The sequence below is a fragment of the Diadema setosum genome, chromosome 13 (assembly GCF_964275005.1).
Source record: "Diadema setosum chromosome 13, eeDiaSeto1, whole genome shotgun sequence".
Classification (NCBI taxonomy): domain Eukaryota; kingdom Metazoa; phylum Echinodermata; class Echinoidea; order Diadematoida; family Diadematidae; genus Diadema; species Diadema setosum.
The window spans coordinates 27,137,298-27,163,773 of record NC_092697.1 but is presented as its reverse complement, the minus strand read 5'-3'; the positions used below and the strand labels follow the sequence as shown (position 1 = coordinate 27,163,773).

The window sequence follows — 26,476 nt, the reverse complement described above, 5'->3', positions numbered from 1 at the left end:
TGTCACGGACACACAGACGATGTGCTTAACTCAATGCTCTCCAGGAAGTGGGCGGGCCAGTTGCCATCCCCATTGGAATTACAATTCCTGTTGAGACAAAGGGTTAAGCTAATGATGAGAATACAGTTTCCATTCGTCCAACAAAGACATACTGTATCCATAACAACAGCTGATCACATCCAGCGCACAATACAAATAATAGTCAAGAGAATATATCGACGGCGCAATGTCATTCCTACGGCTTTGGTCACAGGTGTACGCTGCGGAAGCTGGCAAATAATTTAACATAGTTAAGCTTGTGGAGTCACATGTATCATCCGAATACATCAGAGCACCAAAAGTGGAGCGACGAAAAAGAGCAGACTCAATAAAGTAAACCGTGCGGGACGTGGAACAGCCTTCTTCTCCCGTCCTGGCACAAAATGCAGCCTCTGGAACACACATGGTGCCATTAACTGGCCTTTGCTATTATACACATACTATGCACATACATGTATGATTCCCAGCTTCTTTGTCGGCAATGCCTTGGTTCACCATTGAGTGTTTACTCCCTGCATTTCATCTGCCCATGTGTTACTTACACATAGGCTTCTCTGAAGAAAAAAAAAAAGAAAAAAACCTCATGCATCATTCGAGCCTTTCATGAGAAAAATAACACACATACCTTGTTCATATCCTCCCCTTTGTTTTTTCTCCAGTGGCTGTATTTGGTCTCATTTAGCTTCTTTTTTTTTTTTTTCTTGAAGCGACTGTGGAACATGGCTCATACATGTACTACCATGTCATTCATCTTTTCCATATTCATCTTTTCTCTTTCAAAATCAATCACTTGCAAGATCAACTACACAGCACTGCTAATATCTGTATACCCTGTAGTATTCCTCTCTTGCTCTGAGTACATTCACTAGTCTCCTCACTTAGGTCCTCCTCCTCCTGTTCCATTGGGGGAGATGTTCAGTATCCACTCTAGAGGCCTACATGATGCACTCATTCCCTCCGTTACCATGGAAACACCATCCTCAGTTCAAGGTATCCTGGGAGGGAGAGGTGCTTGGTCCCGATGAGGAGTCCTGGTCCTCCTCCACCGCGGCAGCCTCCTGGGCCAGTTCGTCGGCCGGTCCGTCGGACGGGGCCTCTTCCGACAGCTCTTCCTCGAGGTCCAGGGGCTCCTGGACCCCGTTCTGGGATTTGCTCATCTTGGTCTTCAGGTTCTCCAGGGCGGCATGCATCTTAAAGTGGAGCCTATTCTCTAGCACATACTTCCTGTGGTGATGCCTGCCAGGGAAAGGAAACGAGAACCAGGGGTTGAATGCAAACATGCCAAAACAATCACATGGTAGGGAAAATATCCATCAAGAAAGACATTCATTATGGAGTACTCCGTAATGAAAACTGAAAATAAATTTTTGTTCTTTAGGTAACAGGAAAACATGCCAAATGTACATGTATAGATACTGTAAAATGGAAATTTATGCAGTGTGAGGAATTATGTGCATCTTGCATTTTAGTAGTTATATGTAGCACTATTCAATGTTTTGATTCCTTGGAATTAAAAACATACAGAATTTGTCTTACTCAGCCGAGCGTAAAGAATTATTTAGATGAAAATTTGCACTTTTACAGTACTAGTTGGCAGCTGTGCTGGTTAATACTTCCCCTTAATCTTGATCACTCTCTACACACAATCTTAATTAGAAAAAAATTGGACAAATCCACTCTTCCTGAACCCACCTGCACTGAGTGAGGAATGTCTTTGCTTCTGGCAGCCTGTCATACTGCAGGTAGAGAAGGCCAAGCTCTAGGGTGGCGTAGGGGACGAGATAGTGGTCATACTCCAGCTCCTTTTCACTGGTGGAGAGAATGAGCAAAGGAGGTATGTAGATAAACTCAGAGAGAACGTGTCTCATTCTTTGGCAAGACCTCAACAAACAGCATCAGCATATTGCCATATCTGACATGGAACATGTGTCTGATGCTATCACACAGTGACCCTGGTTTGTTTGTTTGTTTGTTTGTTTGTTTGTTTTGTTTTGCTTTGCTTTGTGGGGGGGGGGGGCATGGGTTTCATTTTTTCACTTCAGTGTATTCCTGTTGTCATGTGGGCATGAGATCTCATTTGCTTTTCTAAAGGATCGCAAGGGAAACAAACTGAGGAGATTTAAACAGAAATGGGATGTCATCCTCGGCAGATCTAAAACCATAATCATCCAGAGTAAAAAACGAAACAAAACAATAAACACATAAACGTATAAACCTTAAGCATATTTTGAAGGCAATATTTTGGTTTGCATATGCAAAATATTGTTCATACTATAAATGCTACATAAAATGTTTCAAAGTGTTTTTTTTTTTCTCAAACACATTTTCCTTACACTTAATGAAGAAAATCAGAGACTGAATACCATCAAAACATACTAGTTTCAGACTCCATATTATCTAAACAGTATGTAGCAGCAATTGTTTACATCTGAATGTGACTATATGACATGTCCACACATTTACATTGCAGTGAAATTCAGAGATGGCAATTTAGCAATTGAAAGATGACAACTTCTACCACTAAATTCCCGAAGGACATGACAGATTAACGAAGCAATGCAGAGCTGGAATTCTGGAGGATATTTGGAGTAATTCCAAGGTTTCTCACTTGCTGATGACTTCTTGGAAGCAGAGCTCAGCCTGCGAGGGTCTTGCCAGGTGGCGCAGCGTCATCCCTTTCAACAGCATGGCCAGGCTGTAGTCGTCCCAGTAGCAGGTGCTGCCTCCGTTGCCTGACACAGCAACATGGATGGGACGATAGAAAAAAAAAGATTTCATACGCATTTGCAGTGCATAAAAAGTGCAGAAAGCATCTGCAAAGAAGTCATCTAACCAGCACAGAACATGCAGGGCTTATTTTCTGACTGAGCAACGAGAACTGGGCAGGAAAATTGAGCAGGGTTAATTTCTGTCAATGAGAACTGACATAATACATGTATTTGCCATCTGATGGCCCGAGGTCATTCATTGAGTTATCACATCTTTCTGAATGTGATTCCATTTCATTCTGCAAATGATGCGTTACAACTTACAAGTGTGAATGAAAATTTGAAAATTAAGCCTTGCAGTTCTAGCTTCAGGTCACAACAACATACATTGTCTTTCTCATTAATCAAAAAAGTTTATGAGACAGAGACATTGTCTTGGCAGAAGGAAAAATTGTGACAGAATGTTTACAAAACATAATGCATCTGTCTATACAGCTGACATTTATCATGTTTCCAGTTTACCCTTTAACAAGACTTTGTGCTACTTTTCCACTTTCTTGTGAGTGACACATCACTTTATCAATCTCATGGTATAATCTCCAATGAACATAACTCCCACTGAGTTTTTTTTTAAAGTGAGATTACCCCCCCCCCAAAAAAAAACAAAAAAACAAAAAAACAAACAAAAACAAAACAAAACAAACCCCCAAACCCCCCCCCCCCCAAAAAAAAAAAAAAAAAAAAAATGGAAGGACACTTACCCTTTGTTTTCTTTAGCTGTTGGAGAGTCGATTCTGTAACCAGCAGAAATGGTTCCAACAGTTCCTTCTTCTTGGCCAATATTGAAAAGCCATTCCAGATGTATACAAGCTCCTTTGAGTAAAAACAGAACACAGAAATCAGGGATTATCTCACTATCCATGTGGTGACTAATTTTAATTTCATCACATACAAATGCTTCTTCCCCTCTTGAGAAAAGATGGGCTCAAACATGGTTGGCTACGACCCACACAGTGCCAAATTCATTGTATGTAGAATGCCATGAGACACTTGTATATAAATCCTTAACGAACCAGAATAGTACTTGCTGGTATTGTATAAATCATTCAGAAACTCAAGTTGTGAAGGAAACAGGATCATAATCACACACACACTCACAAAAAGAAAGACATCACTGAAATGATAAAATGCACTAATGCAAGGATGACAAAAATAAGAGTCATTAAAAAAAAGTTTATATTGTTTAAAACAAAGAGAAGCAGAGGATGTAACCTCTAACCTCACGAACATACCAAATAGGAAAAAAAAAGATGGCAAGAAAAAATGAAAGCATGCTTACTAGTCCAGCTAGGGCATACTTGGTGCCATGCACCATGTGCTTCTTGGCCTTGGAGACGGCAAACTTCTCCATCGGGATGGATTTACCCGCGATGCGCTGCTTGAGGGTGGGGACCTTTGCAAAAAGGTCGTTGACCTTCTCCACATCCTCCTCCTCACACATGGCGAGGAAGCTGGCTTGCAGCTGGAAGTAGATGGCCTAGTGGAAATTGGATGGAGACAGAAATTTCACTCAAATTACAGATTTGCACATTGGAATACGAGTGTCATGTTAAAGAATGATACTGAACTAGTTATAAGGATAAGAACCAGCACTGGCTGTCGGGCAGAAGCTCAGTAGTCTAATAGATGCAACACCTGTCCAGTTATCAGGAGATCATTGGTTCAAATTCAACCCAAGTATGATGTATGTTCATAACTACTTGTCATGGCTACTACTTAAACACTGAATAATTGGTGCTTACTAACGTCCATGAAGGGCAATTTGTCAATCAGTTGTGATTTTGAACCTTTCTCCCTCTCCTTGCAATGCTGCTCTGATTTACATGTTATTTACGTGGCAAAAGTATGAATGTCATCAGCTCACTTGCAAAAGGTATGAACTCCATCCACTTTCTGAAGAATTATATGTACCCTAGTGCCCTTTTAGATTTTACCATGACCACACACAAACTCATTAATATCATCAAGTGTCACTTGCATTCAAGCAGTGACCTACTCACTAAGGACCTTTTAAAGGTGCCTAAATGTTATACAAAACCCTTGATTTGTGTTTTCGTTTTTGTTTTTACTATATGATATTTCTGAAAAATGTAAGGATACAAACAAATAAAAAGCAGTCATGCTGCAATATATCATGACAACTGACCTTTGACCACCTGCTCTCCTCGCAAAGCTTATTTGCATACTGCGCTGCCATTTGCCAGTCCAGTTTGAAGGCGTGGCACCACATCAGCTCCCAGTAACACAGGTGGTGGAACTGCCGCCACTCGTGTTGGGATGCTATGCACTCCTGGAACTTCTCGATAGCCTAGGAGAAAGAATATCATTGTAATAGTAAAACAGAATTTTGTCAAAGAGCCAGACAAAAAGAGAGAGAGCTCGACAGATAGACAGCCACAGGAAGAGAAAGAGAGGGAGAGAGGAGACACGGAAAGGAAAATGATGAAAGATAGGAAGAATGAAGGAAAGCTTTTAATACAAGTGGAGAAAAGAGGACAGAAAAGAATGATAATTGAAAGTAAGAAAGAAATAAAGAGTGAAAGATGTTCCATAGAAGGAATTCATTAAACATTTTAATAACTGGAAGACTTGAATACAGAATCCTTTCAGATAACAGTAATCGCTATATTTAAGGTGATTTATGTGTCAATGGTAATTTGATCCTAACAAGAATTTAAGCGAGAACACAGCTGCACTGATAGCTAAGACCACTATCTTTGCTTGCAGGAAAACATAGGATATCTTTCAGCAGATACAGTGTACTCTTTAACAAAAAGATTGGTCTTGGTCTTGAGATAGACTACAAACTCACTGATGTTTTGGGAACACATAGTGAGCAGCAAAGCACCATAGCATAAGCCTTAAAAAAAATAAATAAAAAATAAAAAATAAAATAAAATGGTCACAAAAAAATGCACAAACAAATTTTAGTTTCAAAGGAAATGACAAGAAATGACCATTTCCATCCATCACCCCCACCCCCTCAATTTTTGTGACAATAACATTGTCTGTATTCTTCTCTTTGACACTGACCGCATTCAAATTGCCGGAAATCTCTTCTATCCTGGCAGCAAAGAAGAGGAAGATGACACCTTTGGGGTATTTCTCCAGACAGGGTTCCAGCACCCTCCTCGCTAGGTTGATGTCACCATCAGCAGTGCCTAGATAACAATGATCACAGAGACATATGACATGCTTGTTAATAGAATCCGTCAATCATTGTGGATATTGTCATCGTCAGGGACTCTGCATGGCCTTGACTGTAGTAAAGAGATTGTGACTTTGGGAAAATTTTGCGTTTCTCTGATTGCATACTTTTGTATTCTGATGAATTGGTAGACGAGGTCAAGTGATTTTCACCCTAGCTTTGTGTGTGTGTGTGTGTACATATTGCAGAATGCTCACATATAGGGTAGAGAGAGGAATTAACCCTTTGAGGACGGACTGATTTTGCTACAACACGCATTTCCCATAGACACCTGCCCAAGTATACTCGGGACTCGTCCTCAACGGGTTAAGGATGTAGGGATAAGAGAGATTCTTGTTTGCTTTGTGATATTGATCCTTACATTGCTGAATTTTGTTCACTGCTTACGATTGTTTCAAAAGGAACACTTCATTCACCTCTTAAATTATTTTTGATGAATCTTTGAATAAATCAATGAGTGAAATAGAAACAGATAAAATACTGAAGAGAAAAAAATACACAAAAGGCATCATTGTTACACAACCTCTATGCCACTCCTACAGACAGCATGTCAAGACTCACCAAAGACGTATGTGCCGATGGAATGGTAGCTGATAATGACCATGGAGCATATAGGGGACCTGAGGCAGGGCAGTTTGGAGGCGGTCTCCAGGTCAGTCAACCCCTTAACCTGTTTGAGAAAAGAGATGTGCGCCATGGTGCTATTTCGTACTACATGTAAAACATGTCACAGATGTTGTAGCTTAGAAAGTACAGTTGTATAAATCAAATGTCTACTAGAAGCAAAGAAGGACCTCTGCTGATGTGTTAACTGCATCATTTCAAATTTTGATGCGTTGTGAACCTACAAAGTACTGCAAAAGTGAAAATTTTCCATGCAAAACACTTTCAGCATTCTGTCAGGTAAGATGAATTTCACGTTTTTAATCTTATTCACAACATTTATGCAAGCACTTAAAACAGGTCATTGTCACCACAGGGGCTAAGGGTTTTGGCAGCACATACTATAGTGAAAGGCAACTGGTCCGCATAACAACAGCAAGTTCACTCAAGCTACTGGACTAGCAAACACGAAGAGAAACACATATCCAAAAACAGCAAAACAATAAGCCCAAAAAGTTTCACACTCTTATTTTTGCACTAGTTATGTGCCAAGTGACATGCACAAACAAATTTTCCACAGCAAAAATTTCTTCTTTCTTTTCTCTCTCTTCTTTTCTATTTGCGGGTCAGTCCATTGCTTGAATAGTGTCAGACATAACATGATCGATGTAAAGGAGCAAAGATAAGTTGCATATCATGTTGCAATGTTCTCGGCTGCATTTACATTAGATAGTGCTATTTTCAGGAAAAAAGTATTAAAACACCTGCATGTAAAACAAACCCAGAATACATTACATCAAACTATCACAACCCCAATGACCTTCTCTATAAATACCAAGGGCCAAAATTTGACTGAGAGAATGAAGTAAAAAGATGAGCACTTTCTCTATCCAAAACTAGTCTTCTTCAAATGCTGCAAAGGCAAATAATGACTTGTGTCTTTTTAAACTAGGTAGATCTTAAACAACATTTCCTAATTCCTCGCAAGAAATACTGATCTTTGTAGCTTGAGATGAAATATTACAAAACCCTCTATTCTGTATGACAGTGCCATGCCACAACAAGCAACTGCAAAAGGTGTCAACTCCAACAATAATACATGGAAACAATCATTAAATTCATCTTGCTTGGAGGGGAGTCTATTTGGATACTCTATGAAAGACATATTTTTCATTTGAATCTATACAAGGAATATACTGAAATAGAGGAGCTGAATAGCTGGTGTCTTACCCTGTTTCCTGAGAAGCCCACAAATTCCAGTAATTTCAGTATCCTCTTTGGTAGCATAGATATACACTGCAATGAAAATAACGATTGCAAAACATAAGCATATTCATACACCCTTTCTCTTATGTGTCCTATGTTCCATACTACAAGTTTAACTTGACAGAGGTGCCAAAATTTACAAAGGGGAAGGTCTATTCAAATAGAAATACAAAGAAATGAAGTTTACGCAATAGCTGTAGAACATAACATTAATTCCCTCCTTCACAATGAAACAGGTCCAAAAAAACTTTCTTTCATACTCTTGTAATGTGCAACAAGTGTAAAGTAACAAATACCAGGTCCTCTTTTCATTAGAATTCAGAACAATGAACATTTTTCTGCTTGCTGTCACCACCATCATCTACTACCAATTCTGTCAAATGACATTTAAGATCATGGCCACTCCAATCTTTGTTTATTTTCTGCACAAGGTTTGACTTGCTTGTAGGTTGCACATATCACTAAACAGCTAGCAAAACTAATTTATGTCATCCTGTGACCATTAGAATGAGGCTAAAAATTTCAAGGCTAAATATTTCAAGATGTTGGAAAATATTAATTTATTTCTAGATTAATCCATCATTTGAATGTAAAGATTTGCAAATGTTATTCTATGTAGTGAAATAATACATGTATTGATGATTGATGACATACCAAGTTAAATGTGCCCACACCAAACTTGACCCCGCTCTCAAACTGCTGTTTCGACCTTGCCGATGACCAATTCCTGTTTTCCAGCATCTGAACACAAGATCTGAAGGGACAAACATAATTTCAAGGCTGGTCAGTGTTTATTTCATGGTTCCTTGGCTCATTACATTGGACAAAATATATTATAAATGCAATCCAACTATGGAGCAATGTAGCACTATTAAACATGTCTTGAAAAGAATAATCTTAATTATGTTTTATCTCGGGCAAAACATAAAAAGACATTTGCTCAGAAATTCATGTTCTGAAAGTGACAAATCAGACATTTCAGTGCCTTTTAGAGTGAAGTGTACTATAAACATGCTTACACTCTTTTACAAATGGTGATGTGTATTTATGAATGATGTGTGAACTCACTTGTAAGACTGGTAACCCGTTCTTATCTTGAGGCCCCCCTTGATGAAGTTGATCAGGTTGTCATCTTGGATGAAAGAAAGGATGGCACGCTCCAGCAGAGACTCTGCATAGCACAGCTCTGCGTGAACCTCCTCTGTTGTTACACAAAATTACACCATGTTTGATACTGTGCATGTTTTCAACAAGCTTAGCTTGGGTAGCAGATAAACTTTGGTCATTTATACAGATACATATAAAAGAATTCAAGTCCAGATAACTATTAAGTTCATTTTAAGCATCAGGAATTATTTGAAAACTGCAGAGGACATAATAAGAATCTGTTTTCCATCATAAGTTGCCTAGTGGCATTTTTTAGTTTCGATGACAAGAGCTTTTCACTGCTCTATGATGATTTTTTTTTTTCATTTAAAAGTTTACAAAGGTCTACTGCATGTATGTGGTAGGGAAACTCAGCACAAAACAATGAGTTAACACCTCAAACAACTAAAAAAGATGGTTAAATATTTACTTTTTGATTGGCTCTTTTAATCTCATTGCTCGTTGAAATTCAGTCAGAGAATTAATTACAAACAACTGATCAGAGGAAAAAAAGACTATCTCGAGAGTTTACATGTCGCAGAAGACTGAAAATACACTTGCTTGACAAACATATTCTACAGAAAAGGTGAAAAAAATCACATTGCAAAGATATCAAATACTGCTGTGATTGGAAAAGAGTAACATTAGCTTTAGACAAGAATTCACAATGAACATTCAAGGATACAGGAAACACGACTATTTGAAGAGACAGATAGTACATCAGTTGTCACCTGTGCTACAATCAAAGTACAGAACAACATGGAAGGGCAAACAAAAAGAACAAACATGACGAGCTATCTACAGTGCATCACTTCACATGATAAAGACATTTTGCAATGTTTGCATTGTCTATCATCCCGCTTGGCCAGAACTGATAAAAAACAAAAGAGGTTTACACCAGAGCAGATGTTAACACTGTCTGCTCTCATTTGAGTCTGCTGTCACTGTATTGATGGAGTCAAGAATGAAACACACCTGTTGATAACCGTCAGCAGGATAAAATCAGAAAAATTGAAAAATAAAGACCTATTGCAAACATATTTAAAGTTGCCATGCTCAAAATGATAATCCTCATATGTTACTCCCTTAAAGAAAAAAAAAATGTTTTCAAGCCAAAAGATGGTAACTTTAAAATAATTTTCTCTTTAATCCTGGGAGTTCAGTGTGAAGTAAGCTAAAGATGTCAGTCTGAAGGAGGTGTTAAATTCAGTGTGAACGGGGTATAAAAGACTGCCTCACCATCTGTGTAGGAGTTGTAGTTGGGCTTCCACACCATCTTGGACATGGAGGTGACCACGCCCTGCTTCTTCCTGAACCGCCCCGCCACCTCGATGGAGTTCTTGGTCAGCCGGATGGACTCCTGGATGTCCGAGGGGTCAAAGGTCATCACTGCCTGCAGGTAACTGATAGTGCTGTGGCCCAGGGCATGGTAGATGCTGGCATGAGACCTACACGGGGGCACATAATTTCAAAGAGATGAAGGGTAGCATCATACTTCTCGGAAAAATGTCAATACACATTTTGAAATATCATATACAACTAACATGGACTATGCTGAATAGAACAAAGGGAAAACAAATGAATAGACAAACTTGTAGTTGATCTCAGTCGAGCATAAAGTCAAAAATCTTGAAAATAATACTTTATCGCTGGTCTTGAATCTTGCATCCTGAATCTCTTTGTATTAAAAAAGTCCTGTTACATGCAGTATTATGTTGAAAAAATGTTACACAAAAATACCACTCGAAACATACAGAATTATCATTAAGTACTGCATGATAGTATGCAAATGAAGCTGAAGATAAAAAATAATACATAACACACACAGAAACGTAAAGAGCAATCTAGGAAATGGAGGTGTCAACAGATGAATTGAGGAAGCACGACTTCAACTCACCATGGCTCAAATATTGCGCGGGCCTCACTGAACTTGTTGTTCAGAAAGAGGTTGAGGGCCACCGTAGTCTCTTCAATGGCAGTAGCCAGATCCATCTCCTTTACCCTGCCAAGGTTTCAAATAACAAGAAAACAGAAGAGACTGGATGAAAATCACAAATCATAGCATCTCATTTTGACTTCGGCTAACTAAAATCTGACCATCCTGATGTCCATAGTCTTGTAAAGGGAATAATTGTACATCTCTTACCCTAAATAATTGAAGATTAATCGGTTAACACTACTGCCATTATGTGCACCGTCCGCAGAGTAACTGCAACATTAACACCTTATCAAGATTGCCCTGCCATAACACCACTGAAGGAAAGCACACTCCTGCATATTTGTTTCACTGAATATCTTTGATTCTACAACCAACTGCTTTGCAAGACCATATCTTCTCAGTTGGCAAAATGTGTATAGTGGTATTAAAGCTAAACTGTATGACTCCAACTATAAAAGGTGGTTCACCTAGTCTAATTTACAACTTTTTTGCTGTACCTCTATCCTGCGTAAAGCTAAACTTGCACTTTTTAAAAAAAGAGTGAAATGATGACTGGTATGCAAAATGATTTTGCCATTTGTTTTTCATGACTTGATATACAAAATGTACACAATAGAAAGGAAAGAATAGCACAAGAGCAATGTATTAATATACTAAAGTAAATATAAGTTCAAAAAGTTTGGAAGAGTGTACTTAAGGCAGGGCTCGACATTAACGGAGACCCGGTGGCCCGGGGCCACCAAAAACGCACGTCGGGCCACCAAAATTTCAAAAATGAAGAATTTGGTGACCTGGTCGGGCCACCAAAAAGGTCGGATATTTGTCTTTGGGCCACCAAAAATAAAAGTTAGTGTGGAGCCTTGCTTAAGGACACACACTCACATTTTACATACTATTTAAGAAAGCACTTTAATTGTCTATGTAAAAGAAGACACCATGTATACAGGATTTAGGAAATTACTTAAATGCAAAACTGTCTAAAGCAATGGGCTGGTCAATTCACTGGGATGAGACAAACATGTGTGATCAACATCAAAAGCATTTCACTTGGTTTACAACATCATATGAACAATTTTTCTTCTCAGGACTATTTTTGTGACAAGTACAGTGTATCACGAGACACAACCCACAGACTGTGCAGAGGCACGAATTGAAAAAAGAAAAAAAGATGAAGAAGAATGCAATGTCAAGATTATCTGAGAATTTTGCACTGCAGATCGAGTCTTCAGCTTTTTTCAAAGTTTTCCTTCCATCCACACAACAGCTACCCGTTCATTCTGTGAATTATTACAAAAACATGCAAAATTCAAAACTGCTGAATTGACACCAAAAATTCGGTTCAATCTGTTCATTTTTTTACAAGTCACACAAAAGAAATGTATATTTTTCGAGTTGCACCACATACATTGTATCTATCTTCAACAAAGAAATCTGTAGTGAAGGGGGGGGGGGGGGAGTGAACTTTCACAAAATAAAAACTGCCAAAAATTCTTTTTCATCTCATCTCATTTCCCCCATATGAAGAATGGCCTCATTGTAAACAGTTAATTATGAGATGTGTGATCCACAAATATTCATATTTTACCACTATAATGGGACTCATTTCAACAACAGTGAGATTTGTTGAAATTTTGTTTCTAGACCCGAGTAATAGCTTTTGCACCCCCTCCCCCCCCCCAAAAAAAAGGTAAAAAACAACTCCGCTACAATAATCTATTTAATCTAACCATTGACAATGGAAGTTATGACAACATCATGGAAAAGACCCCAGTAGTTCTACAACTAAATATTATTGAAGGGACTGTACAGTACTGGTTGAGGTAGGGTTTCATGTTTTGAACATTCCTTAGTGAGATAATGAAAAGCCTCTTATGAAATATGAAAGAGCATGTAATTTTAAGAAGGATTCAACATTTATTCGATGAAAATTGGTTTTCAAATGGCTGAGATATCCTAAAAAGTGCTAATAATAAAAGGCGACATGCCCCAACTTTATTAGTATCTCTTTGTTTCACTTTGTTTTTGGATATCTCAGCCATTTCAAAACCGATTTTCATCGAATAAACTTTTGATACCCTTTAGAACTGCATGCTCCTTGACATCTCATAGAGTGGTTTCTGAATATCTCACAAAATGTTAAAAGCTAAATCTTCACCTCGACCAGAACTGTACACACCCTTTAAGAAAGGATGGCACTGGCATGGTAAAAAATGAAGGGGAAGACCTGTACAATGTACTGGTACATGTAATCAGATTCTGGTCATGTCAAAAACATCACAAATTAGGCAGCAAAAACTAAATGAAAGCAATAAATGTAAAGCAGATTATTCTGACAGACTGAAGGGAGTATGGTTTTTCAAATGTATTTAAAGTACAGTTCAGTTTCTCTTTTAAGAGCTTCCATTAGCATGGTAAACAAATTTTTCTGCCATTCAATCTATCTTCTAGGAAATTTATCTAAATATCGTTATCACTTAATAGCTAAATCAATACTTCAGACTTGTCCTGGTGCGATGCTTTTGACTCCCCCACTTTAATGCTCCAAAATTTGCACTCTCTCTGCAACTTATTCCTCTTTGATGCATGAGGTGTGAACGCTCCATGAATCAGATTTATAACTTTTCTTAGAGCAAACATGTTCCATGTAAATACAATGTATTGCATTGCCTCTTTTGTATCAAATTACTTATAGAAAACAACCTTCCTTAACCCGTTGAAGATGAGTCCCAAGTATACTCAGGCAAATGTCTATGGGAAATGCGTGTTGTAGCAAAATCAAACCATCCTCAATGGGATAAACAGCCACTTGGCATTCACCAAAGTATACATGTAGAATACTTTTCATCAAGCACTGCTCTTTCAGATCAAGATTGCTGAATTTTCTCCAACAGATTATGAATATATCATGCAAACAGAATTAAAAAAAAGATAATGCAATCCTTTGTGACCAATGAAAAGAAAAGCCCCAGAGAAAATAAGTAAAACTAGAAATGTCGCTTTGGCGACTGGTATGCCTCCGCCATAATGCATGATTTTCCCAATAGGTCTAGATAGTACATGTGGACACTGTGTGATTACATTTTCACAAAATTGGCAAAATATTGGAATGACAAGTTTGTCACAAATGTGTTGAATGTTCACCTTCCTCGACGTAGGTTTAATTGGATGAATAGGAGAGCATGTATCTAGGGATTTAAGGACTTTAACTTGACTTTGAACCATTCATACATTTAGGCATTGAGTAATTTTCAAGGTACAGGCGTGGAGAAAAAGTGCAATTTCTGAATTGAATAGTAAATTGTTACCATTTTCATCTGGCCCTTGACCCTAAAATTCATGAGATAATTACTTTCAGGTAGAACATGCATAATATGTACTAAGTTTCAAGGTAACTTGAGCCACTTCCGAGATATGGAGGAAAAAGTTAGTTCAGCACTTTCAATTGATCTTTGACCTTTTGACCTTTGAGGCAAAAAGAGAAAAAAAAAAACTTTCCAGAGAATTTCTATTAGGTTACACACGCATACACCAAGTGTAAAAAAAATAACCCTGCTGGCATTGCATAAATATGAAGGTAATAGTAAAATTTTGAAGTCTTGCACTTGACCTTTGACCCCTGACCTTTGACCCCATGAACCCTACATTCTCTAGATAATCACTTCCAGTCAGTACATGTATATACTATGTTCCATGAAGATACCTTGAACAATTTTCCAAGGTACAGAGAAAAAAAGAAGTTTTATTATTTCTACTTGACCTTTTGACCTTTGACCTCATGACCCAAACTTTCACCAGAGAATCTTAATTGGGTAATACATGTATACACTAAGTTCCAAGAAAATATCTTCAGGCATTCAATAGATATGGTGGAAATAGTGAAATTTTATGTATTTGACCCTGACCTTTTGACCTTTGACCTTTGACCTCATGACCCAAACTTTCATCAGAGAATCTCAATTGGGTAATACATGTATACACTAAGTTTCAAGAAAATATCTTCAGGCATTCAATAGATATGGTGGAAATAGTGAAATTTTATGTATTTGACCTTGACCTTTTGACCTTTGACCTTGAGCATGTGCACCCAAAAGTTGATAGGCACAACTTCACCCCCTAATACACATACATGCCAAGTTTCATTAGGATACCTCAACAGGTTTCAATAGTTACCTTGTCCACAAAATTCATTACGGACGGACGGAAGGACGGACGGAAGGACGGACGGACGGACGGAAGGACGGACGGACGGACGGACGGAAGGACGGACGGACGGACGGACGGACGGACGGACGGACGGACGGACAACCCGAAAACATAATGCCTCCGGCAACCACTTCGTGGCGGAGGCATAAAAAAAAAACAAACAAACCAAGTCAAGATTGCCCATACAAATTTCATTCCATACCCATGAAATCTACATTCACAAAAATGAAAACCATGATATATCATACCTCATAAAATAAAATATAGATCTTAATGACACATATTGTCTATGTAACACCTTTTTAAATGATGAAGTAATGGTATAATCTAAGCCACATAAAATAAAGTACAGTGCAAGAATATATTATCAATAACATATCATAGGATTATATTCAAAAACTTGGAATATGAGGTTTATGAGATAATAATTCAGATAAAAGTGTAGGATAACTCTGCCATTGTAAATTTTACTCTTATTATGTTCACATTAAATAGGCACTTTTGATAACCAGAAATAAATAAATAAATAAATATAAAGGGAAGAAACACTGCACTCAATAGATATTCCACATAAAGTTTAGAAAAGGGGAAAATACTGCTGCACATGGGGAAAAAAGAAAAACAAAGGCTTTATTTAAGCTTAGAAATGTTGGTGGGAAAAAAAATAAAGTAATTCTGGATGATGTGATTTGAGACACAACAGCTCTACAAACAGAATAACTGTGTGCTACGGAAGGTTATCAATCAAGGGAATGAAACACTGTGATACCATCAATGAACAATGCTATACTGCAGGGCACAAAGACAAATGAAAAAAAAAAAAAGTTTAACACAAAGTACTTGGCAATGACATACGATTAAATAACTTAACCTAGCTAGCAGCAATTTTTAATCTTTACAAACTTTGTATGTTTCAAATGAGCTTGCAACTACAAGTATATATATATTTTTTTAACTTTAGGCAGGACTTCACAGTATGAAGTAATGGATGTCAGGCCACCAAATTTACAATTTAAAGGCTATATTTTGGTGGTTCAATTGGGAAGAAAAAATTCAAAACGAATTTTTACTTAATTTCCATTTATTTTGGCCCACTACATATTTTCTTCTTTTTTTTTTCTTTTTTTTTTTTTTTTTGGGGGGGGGGGGGCCCAACAGAGAAAGAAGTTAGTGTTGAGCCCTACTTTTTGCAAGACAATTTTCTTTTTTTTTTTTAAATGTCTGATAAAGCTTCTCGTTATTATGTCTTTTTTACGTTGAAAAAAGTTTTCACAATGTACCAAGGTGTAGAAGAGAAACTGTAGCAATAGGATGTGCATAAATGAGTACCTGGTATATGAATATTCCTAGCCAAGTGTCTTTATGAGCACTATTGCAAAACAGATATTATACACACTGAAAGTTAAATGTCTTTCCACACAGAAGTTTACTAGCTCTCTCATTCTATATAATAGCAGCTGTATTTGTTAATAAAAAGCAGTTGGCTCAGATATGGAAAATATGCCTCTTACATGTCATAGATTACCATTATTCAAAATCAATATCTAGAAAGTAGTCAAACTCAGGTGTCCTAGCATTCTTATGTTTGAAAAAGAAAATTACTTCAGACTATTATATTTCACTGACAAAGAAATATGATTCATGAGAGATAAACGCAAAATCAAAGTTGAAAGTTCACCATTATAATGCACAAAGAGATGTGTGATGTGCAACAACAATGTCAGACATACAGCAAAACACACAATGGTAGGGATTAAATAAAATAAAAGCATGTTGTAAAATTAAAATATGTATTAATGAACACACACACACACACACACACATACAATTACAATTACAGTATGTACAGCATACCTTCTTTTTCGACCTCCTCCTCTAATAAATGATCAAGCATCAATGAATTAGGGGAAAGAATCAATTAGTCAGTCACTCACATTTACAGCCGTGGAGCTATTTTTAACATTGGCACTTTACCACTACATACATTTATCACAGATCTAGACATACAATTGTAGGTGTACAATTGACCAAACTTACTCCTTTGCGACCACTTCCCCTGCAGGTACAGACATTCAATGGCAGAATCCTTCTCAAAGATGGCATAGGTGATTTTACGGAATTAGATTTTTCTACTCTAAATTGGTACACGCAGGGGTGTCTCACTGCTCATGAATACAGCTGTAGGTGGAATGGTACTGATATAATCTGACTCCAGCTTTCTAATTTAATTGATCAACTCCAAGGTCCTGAGTCATGCCAGAGAAGGCGTGGGTACAACTGACCGGAGTGGCCTCAGCAAAGCCGGGTCTAACGTATTCACGAGGCTTTAAAGCAAGCATGCACACCTGAAATCCAAAAGTGGCCAGGTGATAACACTGACTCGTTTCCTGTTTCCTTGATAAGTCGAGCTGTCATGTTGTACGTAATACTCAGTTAGTACAATGTTGAACCTTTCCAAGTGTGAATCATGCCAGCATAGTTTTCAGTTGGTCTACAATAAGGGTAGTTGTTTGATCAGCATGACACACTGAGCACTGATAAAGTTCTGAATGCTGACACAATGGATCATCATATTTGCCAAGTGGTGTGGCTTTGCCAATTTGCTGAGCAGTACTGTAAATGATTTGACAGGTCAGTGGAATTCCCTTCTATTTCCTCAGAAATTCATCAGCCACACATTGTGTCAAAGCAACCAAAGTGACTCTTCAGAACCGAATTAAAACTGATCACATGCTTCACAACTCAAAATTCTATTCTCTTCCATTTTTTCTATAAAGATTATAAAATCTTGACATGTGATAGCAATCCCCTTTGTTAAAAATTAAAGAAAAACAAAGTCTATTTGTGAACAAAACTAATAAAAAAAAAATCACAGGATGTGTGTATAAGTGGTTCTTTATTTTGAAAAGAGATAAACAGATCTGTTATCCTTGAAGGTTTAATCGATACAGAAGGTTTGATGAGTGTGAAACTGTCTCATTCAAGTAAAACTTATAAACACCAGCTTTAAACTAAGCTACATTTTGACATTGAACCTTTCATGCCAAGCAGTAAAGGCCTCAGATAAAATCATGGAATCATTATACAGAAAATCACATACACTTAAATGCACTTTACTCATTCAAAGAATAATGTTTCATGACAGACCCCCCCCCCAAAAAAAAAAGACAATCAGCTGCAAAGTTGACATCCTTGAGTCAAATGGTCACATGCGGTTTCAAAACGCATTGTGCTTTAATAGCTTGCTACCTGAAGCGAAGGTTCACAAAACTAATTCTGGATAGATACAAATAACCATCAATTGCCTATGTGAAACAGTCACAAACTTTGTCATCCATGAGCAAGAAAAACAAAAATAAAAACAAAAACAAAACAAAAAACAAAAGAAGGAGAAAAAGGTCACTGGTTGGTTTGATAAACAATACCTGACAAAATGTTTCCAAACAACAGACAGTGATCTGGACTTACGAATGACCTTCTACATAATATGCGCATTGCAAAACAAGACAGTAAAAAGGACACTGTCGCTCGCCAGTCAGACAGACGCCAGAACGGCGTATCAAAATGTGCGTACCAGATAAAGGCTTTCAGTGGCTGCCTCTCAAGAGAGGTCAATCCCTCCACATTGCGTAACAAACCTTTGGTGTATTGATTACATTTTTAAAGGATTATGTGTACCGCTGTAGTATTTCAGGGCACCCACAACATTTGCCAGAAATCTATAGTCGGCTGAAAGTGACTGACTGCTACATGGCAAACTGATGGGTCAAAAGTGTGTGTGGAAATGAGTTATCAATGGCTACACTTATATGTAAATGGGTTTTAGGTTGAAGGAACTGGGTGTAGTCCACAAAATAGAACATCTAGGCTTTCTACATCATACTCAAATGTTTCACAAAACCATGAATGAAATCTTAGGCTCAGGTTATGTTCATGATGATTCATGTTTCTACTAACCGAACCCTTTGTGAATTTACTATATAATGTGCTGAATTACAAGAGCAAACATGTTGCTAAGAACAAGAAGACGAATGCCCTCAGAGAATGCTGTTAATATCCAATTTTGTAGTCTCTTGCAAAGATACCAAACAGAGAGCTCTTTAACCCTTTCTGTGCCAGCAAGTCAAATATGCACATAATTCACACAAATACCTATGGAATGAAATAAACGTGGTACACAATGGGTTAATGAAGATGAATTTCTGAATCATTAAAGTAGAATTCAATTTCACAGAGGAGTGTTCTACAGACACAATATCCACAGATGCAAATGACTAGCAGGTTGTTACTCTTCATTTTCATGTGTTGAAAATGAGAATGAAAATTCTAGCACACACAATGACACACCCATGCCAACTTTATCAAATGTTGCATGCACACGACAGACAAGAATGACCACATAGAGAGACTTGCCATTTCAATTTAGGGTACTTAAGCTTAGTCTTAGTTAGGGGGGGGGATGGGGGTCATTTCTGTAATAAACAAAGACAAGTGATATTAGAGAATATGCAGTACACTATTTTACAACATCTACAGCTGTACAACACTTTTCCTTCATTGCTGGTTTCATGTAGCTAAGGATATTGTAGTAATGCGCATTGAAAACGGAACAAGGAACTTAAATATTAATGTCTTCCCATATGTCCTCAGCTGAGAACCAGAAGGGCGTTACGCATTTTGTTTGTTTGTTTGTTTGTTTTTTAGGGGGGGGTATTGAGTTATTGGTATCACATTGTGGAGCTCGACCTTCTCTACACTCTGGTGTCAACTTTAGATTTTCATTTTCAGTAAAATGTTAACAAAACTGCAATGGTGCTATTTTACCCAATACATTTGAACCAATCTATCCACTTTTGATTAAATAAACTTCTTTCATGAAAATTGATTGCATCTTTTTCATTTATGCTCAAATCTTAGAATGCGATAGCGCCCTTCTGGTTCTTTATAGGCGACTTATCATACTTGTTCTCTTGCTTGATATAGCCAATGACATTCTGTAATTCATAAATCAGAGGAAGGAAAACAATATTTTCTTTGGCCACACTAGTCACGCTGGAGTTTGCCTACATACGTGTATCTCAGAAATCCATGTGATCCGAATGCACATTAGGCTACACAACATAGTATCTTTGAATTGAATACTCTGTATCACGCAAGAAATTGATTCAAGGAATACATTAATCACATACTCTCAACATCAACACTCATTTTATACTGTATGTGTATTAACACATCAGATGGGGATGGGGAGCTGTTTAACAAGCTACAGTTGATGCACATCACCAAATTCAGCTTGTAGTACTTGTTTTGTTTTGGTCCCTTTTTGCTGTGGCCAACAGACATCATTACTGACATAATCTATTACAATCATACACAGCTTTCTGACAACCACAGAGCTTGCTTGAAGATTACCTATCATAGCAATATGTTATGCATGCCAACTGGACTCTTCCAAAAAAAAAGAAAAAAAATGCATTGTGCACTTATGGCGGATGAAAGAGGTTGTTACCTTGGCCCTGTTTTATGAAGAGTTAAAATTGATTATAGTTGATTTCAACAGTAAGTCTATGGCAGCCTGTGTGGTAAGGAAATCTAAAATTGATTTCATCTTTTGATAAAACAGGGCCCAGTTCTTCCAAATAAATATATCCATAAATCTGAATTTTCAACACATAATGAACACATTAGCCTCTTCATAAGAGTCACCAAGTTCAACAAACTTCATACAAAAACAGCTTATGAATTCAACCTGTGCATAATACCTTGTACCAGTACATATCAAATATCCTGGAAGAGAGCAATTGAAGGGTACTCACGTTTGGAATGTCTCCATAGCATCTTGGAACTGCACAAGGAAATCCATGAAAAATAAACATTTGAACACTTGGGTGTTGTCACGTTCATACTTGACATGGCAAACGTCAGACACTGTGGAATGTGTGGATTAATTTGATTCTTCTGCATTGGTACGGATGTCTAGGGCAGAACATAACTACATATTAAAATGGGTCTAGGGCAATTACCCCAAGCCCTTCCTCTGACCCTAACCCTTATCTTAATCCTGAACCTACAATATAGGTCTAGGGCAATTACCCCGAACCCTTCCTCTGACCCTAACCCTACGGTAGTCTTAATCCTGAACCTACAATATGTAATCCTAACCCTAACCCAAATTCTAACCCTAAACCTAACCCTAACCCTAATTTTTCTCTAACCTTATCACTAACCAGAATTTAAAAAAAAAAAAAAAAACTGTCCACATTTGCAAGTTGTACATGTACAAGTAGGTCTAAAATAATACACATGTAGGGCTTAAATGCATTTTGTCTGTATCATTTCATTGTGGAAGCACTATTCTTTATTTGAATAATATACCACTGTACAGATCTGTCAGTCATCATCCCTGTACATTTATCAGTATTTTTAACGGAATTTACCGTACAGCAAACTCTCCTATTTAGACTCTATCTACTATTCATACATAGAATATTTGGCCGTGTTCTTGTTTTTGCATATTTTGTGAGTTATCTGATATTTGCATTTAATTTAAAACAACATGCGAAAAAGCACTGTCAGGTGCTCTGTATAGACTATTGTCTACAAAGAGGGAAATCACAACTATTTCTTCAGAAAAAGGACATTACTCTTCCCTCATTCTGTCACTGCGCTTCCCAATTGCAATTCAATGGCTTGCTAATGGTCTTACAATTCCCAAGTCTCAAAATACATGGCATATATATATTCAGCAGTAAAATATACAATCAGTGACATTGTAGGTGAATGATCCAAAATTCCCAACTTTTTGCATAGTTTTTGTATAAATTAAGTCATCAAGACAACATGCTATCAGCAAGCATCTGAAAGAATCATCCAGTTATAACTGGGCCATCAATCATGCATAACTTTATTACTTCACTTTTGCCTTTGAAGGAGAAATTGCTTCAATACCATTGTTGTTGTTTTTTTACAAGAATAACTGTGACACTCATTCATGAGGTATCAAAATATAATTCTAAGCACTTCTTGCACATCTGGGCAAGTCTGCTTTCTTTGCCTTCATGGTACGGGGATGAAAGAACAAATTCAAGCCACTTTTTGCCTCCATTTTTACATAATTAACACTGGCATTAACTTGAAGAAAATTCCCTCACCTGCTCTTCATCACTGCTGCACCCATCCTCCGCGGCTTGCCCCGCACTGGCACTGCTCTTCCTGGATGCCATTATCCACTGATCTGCTAGTCCTGCCTTGTTCAACTGATTTAACAACTTGTATGGGGAGGGGGAGGGGGAGGGAGATGAAGAAAACTGCAATATATGAGAAGCAATTCCACAGAACTCTGACAGGATAGATGAAAATGTTCACCTTGCAGAAATTTCTAATGTTTATAGGGCATTCCAATATCACTAAACCTATTAAAGACAATAAAAAGTTTTGGTACCTCAAAAGTTTCCCTGAATTTCCTTGTCTTGGTTTGTGTTTCAGGTTAAAGTACGTTGTCTGTGAGAATTACTCGCCCCAAAGTGCTCTCATGTCTTAGTAATCATGCAATAATGGTTTCGTACCAGAGCCGTCGTGGTACCGCGGCGAAAATTATAGTACAATGTATGTGTATTATACGAAACAACCGACTGCGACCAGCACCGTGCAGCCCCATATGCATAGCTAACAGCGACCAGCAGCCCCATACGCACAGCGTAATGGGGCTTCGCATTGAAGCATTCAGGATCACGAAAGAATTAGTATCGCGGGTAACAGTCAGTCCAAATCCAAAAATTTCTTCAATTTGAAGACTTACCAACTAAGTTGTATTGAAAACAGGCTTCGGACAACGTTTGGTTCTGCCAATAGTCCCTTTCTGTTCGAATTGATGACTGAATGTGACTCGGTCGAGAGGACCTTGGGAGAGCGACATAGACTGAATACTACGGCCAGCGCATGCGCACACAAACATCTTATCCATTCATGGATTTGAAATATGTGTGCATGCATGTGATGTGTTCTCATGGTGCCCATTTGATGGAATTGAGATTCTATTCCCCTAGGGATGCTACCTGCCAAGTGTGGTGAAAATTAGTGATAGGGTTTTCAAGAAAAAGATGAAAATTTACAATTTTGGTCCACATTTAGGCCCCCTGGGGCCCCCCAGGTGGGGCATGGTGTCCATTTGATGGGAGTGAGATTCTTTCCACCTAGGGATGCTACCTGCCAACTTTGCTGAAAATTCATTGTGGCATTTTCAAGAAAAAGATGAAAATGTACAATTAGGGCCCCATTAGAACCCCTCCCCACCCCCCTCCCCTGGGTCCCAAGGGGGGCACCCCTGATTCCGCCATGAACAAACTTGAAACTATAGTCATCAATGTACTAATTCATAGTATTAACTTAGCTCTATCACTCCTGGTTCTAGAGAAGAAGATTTTTTAAGATTCCTTAATTTTGGGGGGTTTGGGCCCCTCTGGGCCCCCCCCCCCCAGGTGGGGTATGGTGCCCACTTGAAGAAATTGAGATCCTATCCCCCTAGGGATGCTACCTGCCAAGTTTGGTGAAAATCGGTCAAGGGGTTCTCAAGAAGAAGATGAAAATGTAAAAGTTGCGCATGACGCACGCCGGACGACGCACGCCGGACGCCGGACGAAGAGCGATCGCAATAATAGCTCACTTGAGCCTTCGGCTCAGGTGAGCTAAAAATGTATTATTACCTGGGCAATTGTACTGGGCAATTGTAGTTGGTAATTTGATTGGTCAGGAAACCACCAGTTTCCAGCGGGCAATATTAGTGGGTATTTTTCTTCTTCCGGGTTTCGCCATTGACTTTACATGTACACACTCCGGTCAATCACCAAGAGAAAATACACACAAACCGCTAGCATCCGGGCACTTGAGCTCCCGGTGATGAAAATGTGCTGTTGATGAGAGTTTGTCGCAGAGAGGTTCCGCGACGAAGGGCAAATTCCCATACGTTAACACGTAAAATTAAAGGATGATCGCTGCACCGTATGTAGGCATGTGTCTGTGCGCGCTGGCTGTTGTTGCATGCACAGCATACCTGAGCTTCGCGACAGAGGGCAAATTTCCACACATTAGCACATAAAATAGAGGACAAATAGTTCTCACTAGTACAATTTCAAATGTAGAGCAATTAATCATCCCTGTTTGCGACAGGATGCCTATTTGCGGCAGGGGCAGTTTGGCCTACATACCCACAATTCACTGTAGGGCCTACACATTCATACCGAGCAGACGACTAAGGGAAAAACAGCAAATAAGGCTCAAACTTCATATTGTAAGATAAAAGGTTGAACATGAACATTTTGAAAAATTTACGTGATAAAATCTTGTAATAAACTGCCATCTTCTTATATTAAATCTGAGGTTCAATATGTGAATTTTTCATAATTTCTAGTCTAAATTTTGTGTCACTTCTTTGGCGAATTCCGCCTACACAACATTCTTTAAAGAAGGCTATAGGCTATTGACCGATTCTGTGACGTACTATGTGTATTTTTGGCATGGGCAGCACCAGTACTGCGGTGTCTCAGCCGACCCCCCCCCTCCCACTCTCCCACCCCTCTCCCTACATTAGCACGCGCACGGAATGAAAAACTGATACATGGTTGCTTTAGCCAATGGGCGTCTCGTACCGAGTGCGCGAATGCTTGCTTAGTGCGCGAACCTTTGTTACAAGTGCGCGATAAACATGTTGCCCGTGGGGTGGGGGAGAGGAGGGGGGTAGGCTGGACACCGCAAAATGAGCTAATGGCTGCGCCCACTGCCACAAATTGTCTGCTGCCCTCAACGAACCCGATTCGGTCTATAGTCTACAAAGTCCCACGCAGGCGCGCATTATTTGAGTGTCATATACGCAGAGATGTATGCGTCCGGAGTAATTAATCGCTGTCTGGTAATACCAAAATGTCAAAATCTTACTGCGTCTGTTCAACACTTCAACAGAATAAGGAAATTTACAGACCTTTCTGCTGATTGCAAGTGAAAGTGACTTTCTATGAATTCTATTCCATCCCATGGCCATAACGGCACTTTATACTGTTAGATGTTCTACCTAATAACGTTAGACCCTATAGACCTAGTAGATTTTAGTAACTCGCACTGTTGTTGTTAAACAAAATAATAAATATATCAGTCCATTACAGAAATTCAGAAATTTGTGGTGGGTAATATCACCAGCCTCATGGCCCAGTTTGTAGGACTATATTCAACAAATATCGTTACTACAGCTAGTTTTCTAGATCTAAATTATAGCATGGGGGATAAAAAGCACAGTTTGTTTGTTGTGCACGGATCGGTACCCGCGGTATCTAATAAAATATATAAATTTCTAACCCCTTCGTTCGTGCATGCTCGCCGTCACACACACTTTACACACAGACAGAACAGTACCTCTAGAAATAGTTACACCGCTGGGATACTGCAAACAGAAAGGAACAAGCAAATGCTAGTCACTTACTCTTACAACTATGTGCTTCTTTCCTATAATTTCATGGATAATTCGGGCAGTACTAGTTCGGAATTACTGCATCACTGCTGCAGTGAATCCATTGAAGAGGCCTTGTTTTCTATGTACGCATGGCATCCATCCAGAACGGGTTGAATCTCTCATCACCATGTACAGCACCTGTTCAACGAGCGAAAGGGATAGCGTACACACAGTATACACGTCCACCTCATACACCGCGATACACTACCTTTCAGTAACAAGAGAGTTACATAGGCTTAGTACTTGGCCGATTACAACTGAAGGACGAAAGTGAATGCATTGAACGAAGCGCAATTCAAATAGCCGAAGCGAAACCAAACGACTGCAAAGGTTGTCGCACGGCTAGCAGCGGAGGACAACGCCGGCCACATCAAAAGAGTGTGGATGCGGCGCGGTGGTGCCCATGTAGGATGTCATTTAAATAGATCACATGCAGTATTAACGTCATGTGGCGGTTTGACAAAAAGTTACTGTACCGCACCCCACTCTCCCCTTGTGGCGTTGAATTATGATATAGTCTCTCGTATATCGTTTGATATCAATATTCAACTTTTAAGAAAGGCGAACAAAGAAATACAAAAGCAGTGGTAGGTCCTACCAAGTTTCTAAGTTAATGGACACGAGCGGCAGTAGTTCAGGAGGCAGGCAGCCATGCAGGGGACGGGTAATTACGTCGAATGCGTATTCACCCCCTCCCCCCCCCCCAAAAAAAAAATAAAGAAATAAAGAAATAAAGAAAGAAATAAATAAAAATCGAAAACAACAACAACAACAACAACAAACAATTCTGAAAGGCCCATTATTTC

At 38.6% G+C, this 26,476-nt stretch overlaps 1 protein-coding gene across 1 annotated transcript; it reads right to left on the bottom strand.

The window, feature by feature from the left end:
- Positions 1 to 813: 813 nt before the first annotated feature.
- Positions 814 to 25,648, bottom strand: LOC140236896 (tetratricopeptide repeat protein 39B-like). Its single transcript, XM_072316831.1, has 16 exons — positions 25,641 to 25,648; positions 22,324 to 22,440; positions 20,989 to 21,017; positions 10,928 to 11,032; positions 10,270 to 10,478; positions 8,953 to 9,085; positions 8,539 to 8,638; positions 7,849 to 7,914; positions 6,577 to 6,685; positions 5,841 to 5,968; positions 4,954 to 5,115; positions 4,087 to 4,284; positions 3,503 to 3,620; positions 2,648 to 2,771; positions 1,732 to 1,848; positions 814 to 1,275 (listed from the first exon to the last, which is right to left on the bottom strand). Exons 2-16 carry the CDS (start codon positions 22,393 to 22,395, stop codon positions 1,020 to 1,022), a joined length of 1,926 nt encoding a protein of 641 aa, XP_072172932.1. The 5' UTR covers positions 22,396 to 22,440; positions 25,641 to 25,648; the 3' UTR covers positions 814 to 1,019.
- Positions 25,649 to 26,476: the final 828 nt, after the last annotated feature.